This window comes from Antennarius striatus, chromosome 1 (assembly GCF_040054535.1).
Source record: "Antennarius striatus isolate MH-2024 chromosome 1, ASM4005453v1, whole genome shotgun sequence".
Lineage (NCBI taxonomy): Eukaryota > Metazoa > Chordata > Actinopteri > Lophiiformes > Antennariidae > Antennarius > Antennarius striatus.
Genome location: NC_090776.1, coordinates 20,576,287 through 20,597,051, shown reverse-complemented (window position 1 = coordinate 20,597,051; position 20,765 = coordinate 20,576,287). Strand labels below are relative to the sequence as shown.

General features: G+C 40.5%; 1 protein-coding gene across 1 annotated transcript in view; it reads left to right on the top strand.

Moving 5' to 3' along the window:
- Positions 1-19,227, top strand: part of nhsb (Nance-Horan syndrome b (congenital cataracts and dental anomalies)) — a 45,754-nt gene extending 26,527 nt beyond the window's left edge. Inside the window, exons 2-12 of the mRNA XM_068312107.1 lie at positions 9,120-9,272; positions 9,363-9,496; positions 10,005-10,049; positions 10,163-10,210; positions 10,346-10,408; positions 10,728-10,920; positions 11,540-11,671; positions 12,195-12,347; positions 12,673-15,852; positions 16,463-16,586; positions 16,709-19,227. Of these exons, the coding sequence (XP_068168208.1) occupies positions 9,120-9,272; positions 9,363-9,496; positions 10,005-10,049; positions 10,163-10,210; positions 10,346-10,408; positions 10,728-10,920; positions 11,540-11,671; positions 12,195-12,347; positions 12,673-15,852; positions 16,463-16,586; positions 16,709-17,336 (4,853 nt within the window). The 3' untranslated portion in view covers positions 17,337-19,227. The remainder of the gene's footprint in view (positions 1-9,119; positions 9,273-9,362; positions 9,497-10,004; positions 10,050-10,162; positions 10,211-10,345; positions 10,409-10,727; positions 10,921-11,539; positions 11,672-12,194; positions 12,348-12,672; positions 15,853-16,462; positions 16,587-16,708) is intronic.
- The last annotated feature ends 1,538 nt before the right edge of the window (positions 19,228-20,765 follow it).

The window sequence follows — 20,765 nt, the reverse complement described above, 5'->3', positions numbered from 1 at the left end:
TCAATACTGTCTGAGGAGACGTATCCAATATTTACAAAAGCAAATGTTCTTTTTAAAAGCTTACAAAGCTTAATGAGTCAGAAGTATCATTGTTAGGTAAATCATATCTTTATTAATACTAGCAACGATGCTAACACTGACACTGGATCGAATCAAACTGCACAGGAAGAGTGAACTTATAGCTTGTGTGAACCAATGCTGAAGAGTTGGCCCAGCAGTCCAGTAACAGTGCTGAAGACCAGGGGCTTATAGGTCTGGATTGTTGCCATGGATTTCAAATTTCAAGCATTGACAAGTCTTGTTTTTAGGTGTTCATGCAGTACAGTTGAAGCAGCTATAATAAGATGAACAAAAGGAACTCTAAACAGTACCTGCTCAACTCAACAACACATTGGTGTTGTCATTGTGTGAATGTCAGCGTCTTGAAAGATTAAGGAAAAGATGTATTTGCGTGTTTGATTTCAAGAGTTGTCACAATAGCGCAGGAGTTTGTAATGTATGCCATCTAGAACACACACACACACGCACACGCACACACACACACACACGCACACACACACACACACACACACACACACACAGGCAGAGAGAGAGATACACTCACACACTTTGTCTCCTCTGCCTCTGTGTCCCACTCTATCTCTCTTTTCTCTCGCTCTGTTTTTCCCCGAGATCCCCAGGCACAAGGCATTATGGGAACGATTCTGGCATGGCTCTCGCTCTTCACAGCTTTAATCTTTAAGTTGTTTCCATAGAAACGACTACATTCCCTCCGTTGATAACTGTAGGATGGTTTCTGAAGCCATAGCAGGATGTTCTCACCAGCATAAACCTCCACAACTGAGGGATGTCTTAGTCACTTTAGACTTACTGATCTATTGATTACAAATAATGACAAGTCAATATTGATGACGTCAGGCATGGAGCACCAAAATTTCTTATTGCTTAATTGGGAATTAATTTGCTACTCCCTACACATTGCTTTATTATTTTACTGCTGCTATAAGTGTTGCATAGATTTCACACTTCAAAATAGATCAAATCAATTGATCGAATATCGGTTGTGCTGCTGCTCACCTGCATGAATCGAGAAAAGGAAGCTAACGTTTGGTGGGTGAGGTGTTTAGTAAACTCACTGCCCAGCTTGGGTTATTTCAGGTTGAGGTAGCAGCAGCAGCCTCCCTCCTGTTTTCAAGTATAGCAGGTCGGTGTTTCCTCATTTGACTCCTCTCCCTCCTCTTCCTCCTCTTCCTCGTCTTCCTCCTCTCTCCCTCCCTTCCAGGATCTCAGATGTGACACACACACACACACACACACACACACACACGCTCAGAGATCTGTCTGCACACACTCTATTACCCACACTATGACCAGCGGTAGGAGTCTTCCACAATACTCTCACAGCAGGAGATCATCACCCCCCCCCCTCCCTGCACATGTGCCGGTTTCCATGGAGACACGCAGTTAAAAATAACATGGGCGATGGCTTGTCTCGTGCCATTCCATCAACATGGCTGAAGTATTCACAAACAGACACACAAAACAGTGTTGGTCCGAGGGTGTCTGTTGAGCTCACACACGGTACGACATGAAAAGCGTGTATTCAAACTGATGCCGTGTTTCCTGTTGGCGTGTTGGTGGCGTTCATTCCCAGTTCCCTGCTGCTGGACTGTATGGAGATGTTATCAGATGGTAAGGAGGGAGATGAAAACAAGATGTTGAAGGTAGTTGCATGAGGGAAACGCTATAGACGATTTTTTTCTTATTATTGGATACCAGACTATGTTCTGAACTTACCTTCAAATGTTGACAGATGCCATTAATGGATCAACAGTGTGTTACTCTTCCCTACTCTTGTTTGTGACTTACAGACCAAAAATTCGTACTGATGATGTAGAATGTTTAAATTTATATGTTCGATAACTTATTCTATTTCTCGAAGTGGATCATTACGCACTGGTGAGTATTTGTGACAGCAGAATGGTGCGTGTATGACTGACTGAAACACACATGAGTGTGTTGATTTGTGCATTCATTCATTCATTCATTCATTCATTCCTTCATTCATTCATCTTCTTCTTCTCACACCTACAGGCAATATACAAGTCACCTAAACTGCTTTTTTGGAAGTGGGAGAAAGACGGATAACGCAGAATCAACAGCACTACTGTCCTACCATGCTGCTTAGTAAATATTACATATTATTAAAGGAAAAACTGAGTTTCATTGATTTTATGCATTTATTTTATCCTTTCTCAGTATTTGAGAAAAAACAGAAGTAAATTAAATTTAAATTTAAAATACACCTCACATAATTTTTAGGGTAGTTATATCACGAACAATGGCATTATGTAAATCAGCTACTAATTCACATCAGTCCACTTCACCAGCAGTTATTTATCTGATCAAACAGTTATTAGTGAAGTTAGACACAGAGAGGAGAAAATGATTAACCTTTTCCTGCTCCAGCCATGATGGTTATCCATTACAAGTCGTGCTGAACTGAAAGTTATGCTAGTGCATTGTATGCCTTATCAGGCATAATGTTTAGTTAGGCCAAAGGCTCCAGGTGAACCCTGAACATTGTGTGTGTGTGTGTGTGTGTGTGTGTGTGTGTGTGTGTGTGTGTGTGTGTGTGTGTGTGTGTGTGTGTGTGTGTGTGTGTGTGTGTGTGTGTGTGTGTGTGTGTGTGTGTGTGTGTGTGTGTGTGTGTGTGTGTGTGTGTGTGTGTGTGTGTGTGCCTCTTTAGGAACAATGCTACAACATTGATGAGGATTGGGGAAATACAGAAGCTAAAAAAACAGTTGAGCGCTAAACAACTTGAGACGCTAAAACATTTATCTCCTGCTGCTGCTCTTTATGAGCACATTTTCCTTTTATTTTATTTTAGAAGTGTTTATGTTTGCTTATATCTTCGTCTACTATTTCTAATATTATGACATTCTGTAACACTGACTGCTTGTGGCTGATCTAAAACAATGATTCTTATTTTTATCATGCTTTCCCATTCTTAAGTTAGGTATTGAACACTTTCCTGTCTTTACTAACTTCTGAAAAGTTAAGCCATAAATATTTTCCACATCATTGAAAACATACATATTCAACCTGTTACTATGATAAACAGGAGCCGAACAATGACACACTTAGTGATGTGTTAAAACCATATAATCGACACCTTGGGATATGTACTTAATTAATATCTTGCAAATGATGAGTTTCTTTCATAACAGTTAAGTAAATATTAAGCTACATTATCAGATAAATGTGAAGACCAGAAACAGGAGAACAAAAGCAGAACCTTAAAAGCAAGGTCTGTAAAACATAAATTAATATACGCACATATATCTCTTTCTCATGTAGTATTGTATACTGTATTATGTCGTGATTTTCTGAACCAAAGCAAAATTGTTTTACATTTCTCAGGCTTGATTTTGCAAAGCTAAGCTAACAAGCTGCTGGCAGCAGAATCTACATGCAGACAAACATTAAGCAGAATGTTTTAGTTGTTGCTTAAGAAAATCTTTTTACCATTGAGTAGTGCATCTTACACCATCATTTGTTTACCATGTTTACCACAGCGTCCATGCTTTATCAGATTCATTTCGCAGTTGGATCCTCTCGTCTTACATACATCCCTCACCATATAAACAATGTGATTAACATACGGTAGCACTTGGAAATCCACAGAGCTGTACTCAAATCCACACAGCTCTGTGACTCAATGTAGTATCAACGCTGTGCCACTAAGGGGCAGTACAAGAGCACCTTGTGTGAAATACTGTATGTTAATGTCGAGTTTGTACAATGCTTGTACAGCCAAGAAATCATCCTTTGAATATTTAACCTTCCATTATTTTACTGTTATTTTTCTCTGGCACAATGGGTTCACCATAATGTGGTGGTAGTTAAAATTAAAACTTCTTTATTTATGGATTTGTTTGTTTGTTTGTCAAAAACTGCAACTCATTGCTGCTCGTCTTAATAGATGGACCTAAATTCCCACTGACATGTGCATACCATTATAGACACATTTGTTGTGTTATGAATTTTGTGTAGGGCAGAGTGGCAGAGCAAAGGGATTGAGGAGGGAGACTCAACAATAGTGCAGGTGTGCAGCTGGGGGGGGGGGGACAGGGAAAGGATAAGGGAATGGGGGTAGAATGATTTATTCATGATGTGAGGAAGAGGCGCGGGGACAAAAATAAACACACACACAGGAAAAAAAAGGAAAGCAAATATAGAGTATTTCATATATCATACTTTTATACAGTATATTGTACAAGCATCACAGCAACTGTAATCGAAAAAGTCTTAAACAGTATTGTACATTGTCCCTACATCAAAACAAATCCATAAAAATGTCTTTACGTAATGGTGAAAGTGATTTGGCCTCGTCTCCTCAGACAGGAGGAACTACTGTATTATGGTCCTCTCCAAGAAGTGGAGGTTACGCCACAGGTCACATTCGGTTGAAAGGGCTGTGATCCCTCACTGATGTTTTGAAGGCTCACAACTGATTAACATCCTCTGGGATCGCGAGCTATTAAAGGCCTCACAGCACGCCTGCTGTTGGAAAAACAGTTTCAAATAGAGCATCCATACATCTAATATTCATGGCAATGTTCTCCTCTCTTTGCTGATGCTGATGGTGACAGTAAAGTGTTTTCACATGTATGATGGGATAGCATGTGTGTGCAAGTATTTTCAGTCTGTCTGTGTCATTCCTGTTCATGGTGGAAGGCTGAAAGATCCTCCAGCAGAATGCCAGCTCCAAAGTCAGTGAACTGCCAGAGCTCCAGATTACAGCAGATTACCGGTCAGGGTGCTCGTACACGCTGTGTCTGTGTGTGTGTGTGTTTGTGTGTGTGTGTGTGTGTGTGTGTGTGTGTGTGTGTGTGTGTGTGTGTGTGTGTGTGTGTGTGTGTGTGTGTGTGTGTGTGTGTGTGTGTGTGTGTGTGTGTGTGTGTGTGTTTGGGGGATTCCATGTTTCATGCTGTTTATTTTGCAACTTTGCATTGTTACGATGTTCACTCTTTATGATCAGTGTGAACGAAATTTCCATGAACAAGACATTGAATGATATCAATGACTTGCTTAATGAACTTGAATTATCCATCACCCTGAAACACACACACACACACACACACACACACACACACACACACACACACACACAAACCCTTTATATCGTTACTCTTCGGTGGCAGCAATAGATGGATTGCTCACGTGATACATATTCCCAGCATGTGGTGGATTAATGCATTAATAATCTGTGGCTGAACTCCCCTCCCTTCAAATATCACTGCATCATAAAGAGATTATGGTCAGGCAGGGACGGGCCATGTCCAGGCAGGAGCATACCATCAGATGCCAGCGGGGGGTGGCCTATAGAGACAACAGAGACGGGACAGTGTTTAAGTTTGTGACGAAGCACAAATGTTTCACTCATAGTTAGTAAGACATATATTTCGTACAAGTCATCGTCAAACATTAGTTTATCACACACACATAGGAGAGATGATTCTTGTTGGTTACATGTTGGGTTAGCTGGAGGGAGGAGAGAATGAAGGCACAGCAGGTGGTGGGGTGAGGAGGGGGAGGGTCTGCATCTGCAGATGTTGCTAGTCTGGATGTTGGACTTGAACAGGAATGTTTAAGAAAGGTCTGCAGGAGGGAACACGGTGAGACAGATGACAAGTTGCCTGCAGGAGAGAGGGAGTAGCAACAGAGGAGGACAAACGAGAGGAAAAGAAGAACATAGAGGCGACTGCTGGTGAACATGGCTTTAGCGTGTCTCGGTCTGGGCTGCTCCCTTCCACCATCTAAAGGTATCGTCCAACCCTGTTTAGTTCCTGTTATTATTATTATTATTATTATTATTATGATTATTATGATTATTATTATTATTGTTGTTGTTGTTGTTGTTGTTGTTATTATTATTATTATTATGATTATTATTATTATTATTATTGTTATTATTGTTATTATTATTATTATTATTATTATTATTATTATTATTATTATTATTATTATTATTATTATTATTATTATTATTATTATTATTATTGTAAACCTAGAATGAAGCTAAACTCTTTGAATAACTCATTTCATAGAGCTTTTATTATTAGTCATTGAATTTATATATTATAGATAAAGAATGAATAATTCACAATTTCTTTTAGCAAACGCAGCATGAACGTACTGGCTGTGGTACATTCCAACTCATAGAGCGATACAGAATATGTATGATACTGTCAGACAATATGGAATAAACAACCCTGTAACCAGTTTCTGTGGTTGTTAACTGTATGGTGAACAGTTTAGCGAACCACTGAACTGTTAACTAGACTAATACGGCTACACAACAGTGTATATTCTGCAGGACCGGCCAGCTAGTGTTTCTTATATAACAGCTGTCTGTTATGACAAGATTCTGCAGCTCCTGCCTGCCTGACCCAGATACACCCTAATACATTCTCCACTGATGACTTCCATTCATTCACATCTGGACTAGAGAGAGACACAAATCATACAGCCGTACTAGAAAGAGAAAGAGCAGCCAATAATATTCCTGTTGCTAATGTCACGTATCAGCGTGTCTTTTTTCTCTCATATAAATTATTGTTTAGTTTTTTTTAAAACTATTGTGTGTCTTCTACACTGGCTTGGTGTGGTCTGATGCTAGTCCTCATATATAATCGCGCAGAAAGTGCTTGAAAATATATTCTTATCTAGTTTGCTCCATAGGTGGATCAATGAACACATCAGAACACATTTATTCATCTTGATAATACTCAGATACCGCCAGAGATGAAATTATCATGTATATTGTAACTGTTCTCACATTACTTCATGAGTGATTTTAATAACAAGTCAGCAACAGAGATGTGATGCATAACAAAACTGTCATCATCTATATACTGTATTATTTACATATAGTCTGAGTCAAGCAGTTTTATTAATAAGAATTATTTACCTTCTCTGTTATGGGACATTTGATTCCAGTCTTCTAGCAGAGTACAAACTTTTTCCTCATCTCAGAATTACTAATAATTGCTGTCAACTGTAAAACGTGTGTTATCTGTTTGATTATAAAGCTGCACTCTGGTTCATTTGAAAACTGACTGATATTGTTGTGTTAATGATAAAAAAGAGCTTTGCAGAAAATTTTAAATGTAGCTTCATATCATTAATTTACTAATAGTCAAAATGTCTAGTGGTGCAGATGTAGCAAACAGAAGCTCCCATTCAGTTGTCAGAAAGGTTGGGGAACAAACACAGTAATACACAATACAATAGTAATAATATAACACAACTATTATACAGACTACCAGATTTTTCTTAAAAATCCCAGAATTTGCGGTATTAGAGAAAAAAGAAGCTCAGACATCGGTTTTAAAATCTTAATCGTTGTTCTACCTCCTACATACAATGTCAACTACTTCTCCTATTTTTCCAGCTGCAGACCTTTTGGTTGTATTTTATGATTATTATTGTCATGAAGTATGAAGAGTCAAGGTTTGATGTGCAAAACAGAAAAATAACTTTATTTGTGACAGTCTTGGACTGTAATCTGTGTAACTGGCTATTCAGAGAGAATCCCAATTTCCATCTTTAACCTTGTTGTTTAAATTGGCCAAATGCTGCTGATGTGAGTTTGCTTATTTAATTGGAGGCTAATGTGAGCCTTGATCAACAATGAAAGGTTGCCTGGTTACTGATCTGCCGTGTGGCTTCCAGGGATACAATTGCATTTTTAATTCTGAGAATTAAAAGGAAAAAATAAATAGAATTCATAATAGAAGTTAAAGGACTCTGATAGCAGATGAAAGGCAAATAATCTCAGCTCTGGTTCTCTCTTCATCTCTGAATCAAAGGTTTTATTCCAAGCAAAATAATAAACATGTATGTAAATGTATGTGTGTACAGTAGGCAATCATAACCATCTCATCTACAACTGCTTATCCGCCCCGCGGGTCGTGGGTCTGATGGAGTCTGTCTCAGCTGAGCTATTGGCAAAACGTGGAATACACCTCAGATGAGACACCAGCTCATTGTGGGGCCACACGAAAGACAAACACTCACACGGTCAAACTCACACTTATGGTCAATGTGGGTTTACCTCTTTATACATGTGTATAGATACACACACACACTCACACACACACACACACACACACACACACACACACACACACACACACACACACGTATGTGTGTGTGTGGGGGGGGGGTGAGGTGTTGCAGTGGTGTGATATTTTTAGCAGCCACCTGCTGGAAAGCTGTTTCCTGTCTCATTTTGTTCAATATTAGTTTGTGACGATCCTGAAGCCTGACATTAAATTGTCTGTGAAGCATTTTCTGTATTAATATTTAATACTATGTGTGTGTTTTTTCATAATTGGATGTATTTTTGTTTACTGTCTTGAATGATGTCTATCGCTGTAAAAAATGTCAAGCCTGGAATGGAACTCAGCATTTTTCAATTTTCTCTCTGATGCGGGCGGAACACTGCTAATGGTGCACAAACATCCTGTTTCAAGCTCAATGTCTTAAATCATCAATAACATTTTGGATATTTTCTGTCTATAACTGTTATATAATATTGTTTGTTAATTGTTTTATACTTTTATATACTTATATTTTATATTATTATCTTAATATTGTAGTATAGTACTATATTAAGTTTTAGCATATATGTACATTTAAAAATTCAATTTCCAGAAATTCTAACCTGAATGCTTTATAATCTATATATTTCTTTGCGATTGGTTTCATGTTGGAAGATACAGAAGGAAAGAAAGACATCCATGAATACATGACAGAAGGAATAAATATATTATGGGTGAACTCCTCTACAAAGCTTAGATGTTAACTGGCTTGGTTAGCTCATCATTGGCTATGGATTACCTCGAGCAACTGGGTAATGATTTGTGAAGAGAGAAAATTCTGCTGAGTAAAATGCATACACACAAAATAAAAGTTTCCTGGATTATTTTTGTGAAATAATCCATGAAACGTTGTGTACCTACGTATGTACTATTTACCTCCTCACACTCTCCGCTCTCAGAAGTGTAAGAGAATTAACATGTTCCACCTACTCTCTTCTCTTGTCTTAGCGGTGTCAAACCTGGACATAGAGAGCAAGTTGTCACTTCACTATCAGGCTCCATGGCACCAGCAACACAACGTGTTTCATCCGTGTACCCGACCACCATGTCTGGAAGAGTTGCACAGAAGCGCTCAGCTCAGTCTCAGAGCCCTGCACAGAGGTGAGATGTTTGATTCAGTCTGCATGGCTGCGATACGCTGACTATCAAAAAAATCTGTAACTTTCGTGTGTGCATGTTTGGATTCGACAGACGAACAGCAACAGCACCACTCCACCAGCCGCGAGAGAAACAGGGTGACTATCTCAATCTCAGTCGCGCCACCGATGCCCACCTTCCCCTCGCCTCACTCCATCCGCCGGCAGCAGAGGAGTCACCTGGCACGAGCGGTGAGAAGTGAAGGCCCCAGTAATATTATGTCATGTATTCTATGTCATGCAGACTGAGTGATTTTTTTTTTTTTTTGTCCATTGACATCTTTGGTTGTTGTGAAAGAGAGTGTTTGTTAAAATAAATTGACATGATATCTTATCCTGATGTCGCCATGCAGCAAGAGAGAGCAGAGAGGGAACGAGAGATGGACTATCAGCCCAGAAAGGTAAACTCCATGTTTGTGGTCACATCACAGCAGTTATGTGTACGGTTACTCACCATTGTGTGTGTGTGTGTGTGTGTGTGTGTGTGTGTGTGTGTGTGTGTGTGTGTGTGTGTGTGTGTGTGTGTGTGTGTGTGGTTATATCGTACTACATCACACTAGAGTCTAAAAACGTGTGTTTTCTCTTTTATGTCCTTGCTTTAATTGTTTACTCAATATAAATGTGTATGTTAGTTTTGTTTAGAACAATCTCACCATAACAGAATGTGTTCATTTCTCTCTTTCTGCATCTCCTGAAGGAGAGGGTTGTGAGAGAAACAGAGATACAAACCACTCAGAAAAAAGTAAGAGAATCCACTCACATGAGAAATGTTGCTTCTAATTGAATTAGTGACAGATTTCACCACATTTCCCTGTTTGCATCACAATCACGTGAATGTGTGTTTTCCTGCCTTAGCAGGAGAAGCCGGAGAGAGAAGCAGATAGCCAAACGATCCAGAAAAAGGTAACGAAGTGAGAGGGAAAGCAGTCATTTGAATTTGTTATTCATTTTTTTTATCCTTTGACTAAGATAAATATTTTTATTTGACCTGATTTTACTTCATTTCTTCTTTTCTTTTCTTGTACTTTGCATTCATAGTTTGAGTGCTTTTACTCACTTCACCCTATTGAGGGTTGCATCTTCATTCCATGGAGTAGAAAGGTATCGAGCATTCATGTTGTTTGAACTTTTCTTTTCTTTATTAACTACTCACATTATTTTCCATATTTTGTGTTTTCTAATTTACTTCTGGATACAGTGTGTTTCTTTATTCCCTACATTTACTGTTTGTCTATTACAGAAGTTGCAAACTAATGGCTGGATCATGTTACATACAGTAAATCCAATGACAATAATTCATTTAATAACAGACTGATTAAAATTATACAGCTAATAATAATAATGCACATAATATCAGAACTGGTGGACTGTATCAGAACTGTACTGTAGATATAATGTTTTTTCTGTCTGTTCCTCCCAGTCTACCTCGACAGGGGAAAATGAAGGCGCTGAGGTCCTGGGAGGCCACAGAGCAAAGGCTTCAGTCCCCAATGCCCCCTCTACCCAGGGTAAACAGGCAAACCGGTCCAAGGAAAACCTCCCACCATCAGACCAGAAAGCATCGGCTGATTCTCATTCCATCTCCTCTTGCATTATTCCCATCAATGTCACAGGTAAGATAAACCAGAAAAATTCCATGAAATAAAATCAATAGTGGCTGCACAGTCTCAAAATACAAAAGTTGAAGAGTTTCTGTCCCCAATTCAGAAAGCAAAGAATAATGACCACAGGAAAATGTGACAGTTTGCAGCATATACTGTATTATATATGATGTGAACCACCACTAGATATCAATCAGATTAAAACATCTGAGCACACACTGCACAAAACCGAAACAGATATTGATGGTCAATATTCTGTCATGTTACAGATTTACTGATTCCAGTGCTTTCGGGAACATACATGCATTTTCATGTAGTGTTAAACTAAAATATGAGAAAGCTCATGTTGAAAACGGGCACAGGGAGGACAAAGAGGTTCTCACACTCACTGACTAGCATGTTCAGGCAGCCAAAAACAAAGAACAGAGAAACTCAGATTAAGGGACTAAAGGAAGGAAAGGGTGACATCATTCTCTGATCAGGATGTCATTGGTCCTCTATTTCCCTAAATAGTAAAGCAGCTGTTTACTGATACATATATATTCAAAATGTACAATTGAATAACCTGCTTTATTTATCAGTATATTATGTTGTAGCTTTTTATGTGACTTATCCTGTGTTATTGTTGCAGGAGTTGGATTTGACAGGGAAGCGAGTGCTCGTTGCTCTCTCGTCCATTCCCAGTCGGTCCTTCAGAGGAGGAGGAAACTGCGGAGGAGGAAGACTATCACGGGAATACCCAAAAGAGTACAACAAGACATGGGTATGTTATTGAGCTCATTTGCTCATTATCGGAGAACGTAGGGGTTATTCCATAAGTTTATTAAAAATTTGGCAAACTGCTTTTGGTGTCAATATTTGTTCTCCATTTGATGCAGAAATGACTAATACAGTCATGAGTTTGGGAGGGCAAGCTAAATGAGCAGCAGCAATCACATGCAGACAAAAATACTTGGCAGTCCATTAAAGCTGTCTAACCAAAAACTGTATTAACTTAATGTGAGATTCCTCCTGGTTCAACTTTGACCTGACTAATGTAACAAACAATTGTCAAATGTCAAATCCTCTCACTTTGTTTTTTGAATTCAAGTGATGTGGTTTAAAGAAAAGCTGCCTTGCTGTCGATTGGCAGATGTCAGAGTTCTCAGCCATGCAACTACAAAACAAAAACATAAAATTTTCCTTTACATCTTATCTTTTTTCACGTTCCAATGTAAGTTATCTTTTCCCTATTTCACCTGAAGAAAAGGTCTGTACACTAAAATGCTTTCTCTCTTTGCATTCAGACTCAGATGAGTCACCCGTAGCAAGAGAGCGCACAGTGATCATTCATGCCAACCCCCACCAACTCTCCCTCTGTCATGAAGACCTCTCAATTAGTGGTCGCCTCCATCACACTCGTGACTCTGGGTGCCAGACAGATGATTTCCTTATAGCATGTAAGTTTCTGAGGATGGACAAGTATCTTTGGTTCTTCATTGCTGTTCCTTTTAGTTGTCAGGCCCTAATATTTGCTCTATCAATGAGGACAAGGATTTTTATGAAGTCATTCCTGCTGTAAATTAAATTGAAATTACAGTTGTTCCATTGCTAAATTTGAAAAAGTCAACAAGAAAATCACAACAGTAGAATTTTCAAACTAGATTCATCTCAGAAAAATTCAAATTATGTCTTTATTGTAACTCGGTGTGGTCAGCATCCATATACATTAAGAATTGTTGCCTTTCTGTCTCTCCTGTCTTCCTTGTGTTCTTGCCTTTTCAGGTACAGCTGCTCCCTCCAGGCGGCGAATTAGGGCTCAGCGTGGCCATCAAGGAATCCCTGCATCTTTGTCCCATTCAACAGGCAACATTTCTTCCCTGGGTGATCAGTCCGATTCGACGTACACCAGTGTCGCCACACATGGTGGACGCTTGCGCTCTCGTAGCCTTCCGCGAGAGGGTGGCCGTCTGATGGACAGCGATGAGGATGATGATGACAATTATGATGATGATGACGAAGATGAGGAGTTGTCACCATACGAAGCTGAGGACTTTATTCCACCTGGCCCTAGTCCTAGAATGAAAATGATGATGATGAAGGATGAAGAAGAGAGTACGGATGACCAGGCAGCTCCTGAGCCACTGCAGCTGGGAAGCCTAAAAAGGTTACAGCGGTCTGGGGAAAGAGACAGAGGGGGTGGAGGAGGTGGGAGCCCAGAGCACGGCTGGATGGAAAGAGGACGGTCTCGATTGCCCCGAAAAGCTGACATGGGAAGCTGTGAGATCTCATCGAGTTCAGATACATTCAGCAGCCCAATTCACTCTGTGTCTACGACTGGAGTTCTAAGCAGCCATGTAGACCACAAAGAGGACCACCAGTCATCAAGTGGGAACTGGAGTGGTTCTAGCTCCACCTGTCCCTCTCAGACATCTGAAACCATACCCCCACCCTCTTCTCCACCACTGACAGGTTCGTCCCACTGTGACTCAGAGCTGTCCCTCAACACTGTGCCCAACGCCATTGATGAAGGGTTCTCACTAGATCCTTCCTACCACTCTGACCTCAGACCCCAGGGCCAGGGGCACAGATCCAGCTCATTCACATCCTCAGCAACAGACCAGCTAGACGATGCAGGAGTCAGTACTGCTAGTGAGGGGGAATGGACATACCCTCAAGACCAAGAGCCAACTGATCATGACCATGACCTTGACCAGACACACAACCTGAGCCACAGCCATGGGATAGCCCAAGATTATAACTCAAAACAAGGTCTAGATGATCATGCCTGTTTGTGCGACAAGACCAGCAGCACTGAAAAGGAGCCTGGCTCTCATTATACACCAGAGAAAGAGGGTTTCTACTCTTCCTCTGGGCATTTTGGGGAGTGTAATCAAAGTTACAGAGGATATATGTATAACTATGCAGACACAGGACCTGACTGTGGTCAACCCACCAATTTGGCAGTGTCACTGTCCCACAGAGTTTATCCACAACCCTCAGCTGACTTCAGAACAGGCACTATGACACTTGGGAGAACCTGCCGTCCACTGAGGAAACCAAAAGTCAAACCTCCACCGCCCATACGGACCTCCTCGCTGAAGGAGACGAGTAGTGTTGATGTTGGAACAGACACACAGACAGATCAGGATCAGCCAAAGACGGTCAGTCAACAAAAACTTACCATGTCTTCCACAGATATTAATCTGGAACTGGAGCTAGATCTGGGAGTTCCTCCAGAACCATTACAGTCATCTTGTCTAGTGGCAGAGCCTTTGGGAACTTGGGGAATGGGACTGAGTGAAAATGTGGATATAGTAGAACCCATGTCCTTCAGCTCTGCAGATACACACTCATTTAAGGATGAAGGTGCTGTGCAATCTGACTATGCAGACCTGTGGCTTCACAAGACTGAGCTGAAGTCCAACAACGGTGAGTACACATCCATGTCCAACTCAAGCACAGCCACAGGCACGACTGTCATGGATTGTATGAAGTCACCAGACAGTTCTTCCTCCTCTTCAGAAGCCCAAACCCAAGTCCTTGTCCAAGCTTCAGACAATAGAGCAACTAGTCCACCCCTGCCACCTGTAGACTTCAAACTTGGGTCACCAGAGAAGCTGGCTGGTTTGGCTTCACCATCAAGTGGCTATTCCAGCCAGTCAGAGACTCCAACATCAACTTTGCCTTCATCTTCAGCAGCATTTTTCCCCGGACCTCTGTCTCCCTCAGCTGGCAAAAGAAAGCCCAAAGTGCCCGAGAGAAAGTCGTCTCTCTCTTCCCTACAACACTTCCACAGAGATGGAGCTTCCATTTCCTCCGGCTATAAGAGAGACCCAGACTTCCCACCTCCACCATCTCAACTTGATCTCAATGTTCTTCATGGTAGTTATGTCAGACACACGCTATCCCACCGGACATACCACATGCACACGCTTCACCACAGCAAACACAGAGTTGTAAATGTTATTGCCACTGGAACAAAGTCGGTCCCTGAGGTGTTGAATACACATTTACCACCAATTTCGAACTCTGCTCCAGCGATTTCCAGTTCCAATCTATTGGCGATAACTCCGTCGTCTGCTTCTCATCGCTCTCTGCAGGTTCATTCTGTTAGCCAATCAGATAGCGCTACTGCTACAGATCAGGAAACTATAAGTGGTGTAGAGACAGTTGCAAGACCCAAGTGTCCTCCGACTTCTTCTACTTTAGCTCCTCCACTCATGAACACTAGGCCTCTCCCTCCTCGCAGACCACCTCCTAGACCCCCAGCTCATGACCACACCTCCTCTCCTGAACACCTGCAGCCACCTCCCCCTGGCCGCCACCCTGATGGACCTCCATCCTATGAAAGCCTGCTACTCAGACAGGACCGTTATGGACCTGGAACCTTCTGGGCAATGACCGCCTTCAGAAACCGAATGGACCAATTATCAGATCTCTCTGACGACAGCTCACCCTTACATCGGCCTGTTCCGCGGGCTCCCCACCCTTCACCTGTGGATCTACATACACATATCCAATCGCACACAGAGTTCAGAGGGCTTACTCACTCAGCTCATAAACATCCTGAGTTTCGGGTTTTGGGGGAGTGTTCATTCTCCCAGGAGGATGATGACGATGAAGACGAGGAGGAAGAAGAGGAGGAGCAGGTGAAAGAACCGCCAAGGCCTGCCTGTTCCAGAGGAGGCATGCGATCAGACCATCCTCCACCCCCGGCATATGATTTTGCTGGAGGATTCCACTCAGACTCAGGGCCTTGGGCTAGTCCAGTCAAAGTGCCTGGTGCTACAATGGAGACATCGCACCCTTACCTAATCAGCGATGCACGGAAAGGAGGACAAGAAGATCAGGAGGACGAGGAGGAAATGATATCAGGTGCTACCAGAAGTGCCCATCAGCAGCAGCCACCAGAACACAAAGACGACTCCACCACCCCTGACACTGAGGATTACTTCAGTAAAGGTACACTCCTAACCAAATGGTATAAGTAGCGCTTATTTGGAAACAGAAATTTTCCAATTTTTATGAAAGAAATCCATCTGTTGCTACAATATTTGGTTAATCTTGTACAGTAGCAACTCGAGATACGAGTTTAATCTGTTCTGTGACTGAGCTCGAAGGTGAAACAACTTGTATCTCAAACAATGTTTCCCCATTTAAAATAACTCAAATCGTTTTAATCCAATCTAACCTTGTAAATCCCCTAAAATATTTTTTTTTTAAATCCATTTTTATCAACAAATAGACATGCATACTTTTCAATCCACCAATATGTGGGATAGAACGAGATCTGGTGTCAGCTGATGTTGTAGCATGGCTCGTATCTCAGATTTTGCTCGTTTGTCGAAAAAAATATGGACAGCGCGACGGCTCGTATTTCAAATGACTCATATGTCAAACAGCTCCAATCTTGACGTAGTACTGACATAACTTTTTGGCACAAAACGGTGTAGGTCAGGGTAAAATATTGAATTCAGGGGTGTCGCGGGATGTTGCGGTCTCTAACTGCCTTGTTTTATACTTAATGATGAAACACCCAAATGACATGTCGTGGGGATGTTGTGTTCAGCAGATTCCACACCTAGTGATAATTCGCTCTCCCCCCTGATGGATGATGCCAAAGTGGATGATGACATTATTTTCACATCACCCAACAAGACCCGTACAACGGAGGACCTGTTTGCCATGATACACAGGTTCTGTATAGATTAAATTAGTCATTAATCTGTTTGACTCTGTCTGCAGCATCTAGAGACTGCATGAATGGTGTTTTATTCTAGTGGTTTTACATCTGCCATCTGTCTACTTCCTCATTCAGATCCAAGAGAAAGGTCCTGGGCCGGAAAGACTCGGGAGACTTGAACATAAAGTCCCGTCTGTGCCCTGCTGTACCAGTGGTTCCTATTTCTACTGTCATTATCCCAGCTGCACCCCCCCTCAACATCCCGGCCACCTTAGCCACTGCGGCTGGGTCACAACGAGCCCCTGTGCCAATCTACCGCAGCGCAAAGAAATCCAGCACGTCCAACGAGGAGTTTAAACTCTTACTGCTGAAGAAGGGCAGCAGGTCTGATTCCAGCTACCGCATGTCAGCTACAGAGATCTTGAAGAGCCCCATCACCCCGAAAACCCCAGGGGACCCCCTTCAGGAAGGGCCAATTAGACAAGCCGAGGAGTCACACACTATACTCCAAGAGCCCCCCATTTCCGGCCTGGAACCAATTCAGTTACCAAGCCTTTTTCCTAGGGCCAACTCAGAGAGTTTCACTCCAAAATCCATACCTATGTCAGCCGCATCTCGCCAGGGACGCTCTCGCATCCCCCCTGTAGCCAATAGCAGTCGCTACAGCACACGCAGCCGGCTTTACACGGCTCCCATGCAAGCCATTTCTGAAGGGGAGACAGAGAACTCAGACGGGAGCCCCCATGATGACAGATCCTCCTAGTACCACCTCTTCGTGGATGTCCTCCCTTCTTAGCTGTGTTCCGTATTTCAAATGGGCACTTCCGCTTTTCTAATCTTAGGTATGTTGTCGAGGCCGACAATGTAATTCACAAAAAAGTTTCTTAAAATGGATTTAATCATCTATTTAAGCGTATAAGACAGCGTTGTGTGGTGAATTATAAAGGACGATTATGAAAAAGTTTGAGAATACCTTAAATAAATACTGTACTGTCAAAACAATAACTTCATTATGTTTGAAAATGCAGACATAGGAAATCTTTTAAATGACCTGCCATTTAAAAAAAGTCCTAAATGTTTGGTAAATTATGATTAGAAAAATAATGTGGACCACATGTGACATCCAATGATTTCTATTCCTTTTACTGAATGGCGTGAATGCTGAGGGTCTGCTTTCTTATTAAAATGAATATTGAAATGAATATTAAAAGTTTATACATATCTTATTAAAAGATATGTATAAAATATAAAATTCTTACAACTTTGAGTACAAAAAGTATAGACCAGCCTTCCCACAGACCGTACCCGACATTTCTGCCAACACGCCAGGGTTTTTTGGTTGTGGAAGTTTACTAACAACACCGCACCGACACATCTAATATATTTCCATCTGCAGACACTATATCACAGAGAACCAACCTTATATTTCTTCACATTAATTATATCCAAAAAGATAACATGATGCATGTATTTTTGTAAAACTGCACCTCAGAACATGAAGGTAAAGCTTCACCATGTTGCATGACCCTTAAAAGGAAAAATCCCCTGGATCCTGGTTTCTGTCAACATGTTTGTGGTTCTTTTTCTATTATAAGAGTTAAGTCTTTCACTGTGAAAGGTTTTAGTGACAATTGTACCACATCACCAGTGATCTGAATCAATTTGTCTTGGATTGTCTGACGAGAAGGAGCAAGGGCTTGCACCAAACTGGGGCCCATTTGTCAAATATAGAGGCTTATTTTGGACAATCGCAGAGTGGCCTTTCTCTATTGGAAGTGGTTGTAATCAGTACATGGACCTGTGCCATGTTCCACCAGAATTTTATGACAACCCCATTTTAATCCAACATTGTTCCAGCTGCTGGCCAGTCTTGCTATGCTGTCTTGAAGTGGAAAAAAAGTTGCATTTCAATGCAGTTTTACAGACACCTTTGAGTGCAGACGGTGAAAATGCTTTAGAGGGTCCTCAATCGGTTAGAATAGAGGTTCAAATCGGAAAACATTTCCAAGAACCAGCTTCGCTTTTGCACTTCATAATTCAAGAATATTCCTTGAAAAGAAAATATATCTTATAATAAAATTACATATGTATATTTGTACTGAATATTAAAAAAATCATATCTATATAAAACAAGATGTTTTATAGGGAATCAACCTGAGTGTAGCAAAGAAGAACAGGTCTCATTGATACTAATATCACACATAACTCTTAATGTTCGCCACTCCCCCCTCCTTGTTGCCTCTCCTTCATTTGCACTTGACCCAGTAGCATTACGCAGGTGATAGCTCGAGCTGTTGGCCGGTGTGCACCACTTTGTCTTACCCTCCTGACTTCATTCCTCAAAATCTTGAAAGAGAGGAGACAAGAAGAGGGAAGTACGACTTACCGCCTGTCAGAAAGGCATCCGTTGCATTTTTGCAGGTGTAGAGCATGAAGTCAACATCCTTCATTAATGCAAACAATCATCAGTGGAAAGTCTGAACTCTCACCTGTCGATAGCAAACAACACATATGTCTTACATTCAGAGACCGCACTTCAATAGAAACCATTCACTGTATTCTGTGAATACCTGAGCAAGCAAATTAATGTTTTATTGTAAATGAAATAGATAGACTGATGATAGATAGATAGATAGATAGATAGATAGATAGATAGATAGATAGATAGATAGATAGATAGATAGATAGATAGATAGATAGATAGATAGATAGATAGATAGATAGATAGATAGATAGATAGATAGATAGATAGATAAATACAGTAGATAGATAGAGCAGAACTGTTTGATACTCAGCGATTCTGAATTTGCAGAACTGACACTGTGTAAGCTGGAGAGTAAAAAGCTGTGAAATTATTAGAAATTTGCATTGGTCATACCCACATTGCTGACACGCACTTGTTCCTGTTGTTGTGTTTTCTATGGCATGCAATAATTTAAAAAAAAATAGAAAGAAGAAAACAAGAACACCATCATATCATTATTTTTATTCAAGGGATATCTTCACACCATAAGAAAACATTTTGTATTTTCTGTTCGAAATGTCAAGTTCAATAGTGTGTTCTATAGATGTACAAACTGTCTGGCTGATTCTGTTCTGTATAGTCGTGATCACATACAGGGGTTTATCTTGTACTGTATATCTACTCACTGGACAATCATAGGTTTAACAGACTGTAAAGAAAATGTGTTGTGATGGAGAATCTGAGCCCTTTGGTGGGTGTGCGGGTCCTTGTCTTGCTGGAGCTTTGGAACTTGGGAGTGACAAAATATTTTCCAGGACAAAAATGCAGATTCTGTTTTAAGTGCATACCTGGACAAGCCACTTTGGACAAAAGATGTAAAGAAAAAACATCACTTCATTCACCCAAATCACTATTTTGATCTTCTGAGCAAAGCATAGTTTTCATTTTTGACTCAGAATATTTTGATTCACACAAAACATTATTGCTGACTATTGAAAATACACATAATATATGTAATTAACAAACTAACGTGTGACTGTGATTTAAAGGGTTAAAAACAAACTAACTCGAAGTACTGGAGAATTCATTCAGTTATTTTTCCATACTGTACCTGGAGTTGATGCTATAGAGTGTTTTTAATATTGTTTACTTCATTTGCAAAACAGGTCAACAGATGATTGACACAATTTGATTGGAAAGAAAAACCTGTCAACAGGAAATCAATAATCTATAACCTTTATAGAGTATTTGTCTTTTCAAATGGCTGCATAAAATTGTGCCCTAAAGGTAAGTGTGACAACAAAGACTTTATAATTCTGCTCAAAGGTGTACAGTATGGATAGACAATAAAAGTCACAGTGTACCTATCTATTTAAAAGATGCTCCGTGTTTAAAACTAGCTAGGACTTAACAGATTTGAATCAATTTTGTATTTTTGTATAAACCTGTAAATACATTTTTAAAGAGAAAAAGTTTCAAATTGTTTCTTTTGTAAAATAATTCAATAAAATAATAAAAACTTTTTTTTTAAAGTTTACATGATTATTTCCAAGCCTTTGTAAATGTTGGAGCTGTTGGCATCAGCTTCAGTCTTGTATTTATTTGGGAGGAAGAGAACAACATTGTGAAAATTCCATTATTCTATATCTAATTCATTTTAACAGCTCATCAAGCTGCTCAGTAACTGTGCATACAAAAAAAGCCAATAAATGTGATTGCATTGAAATA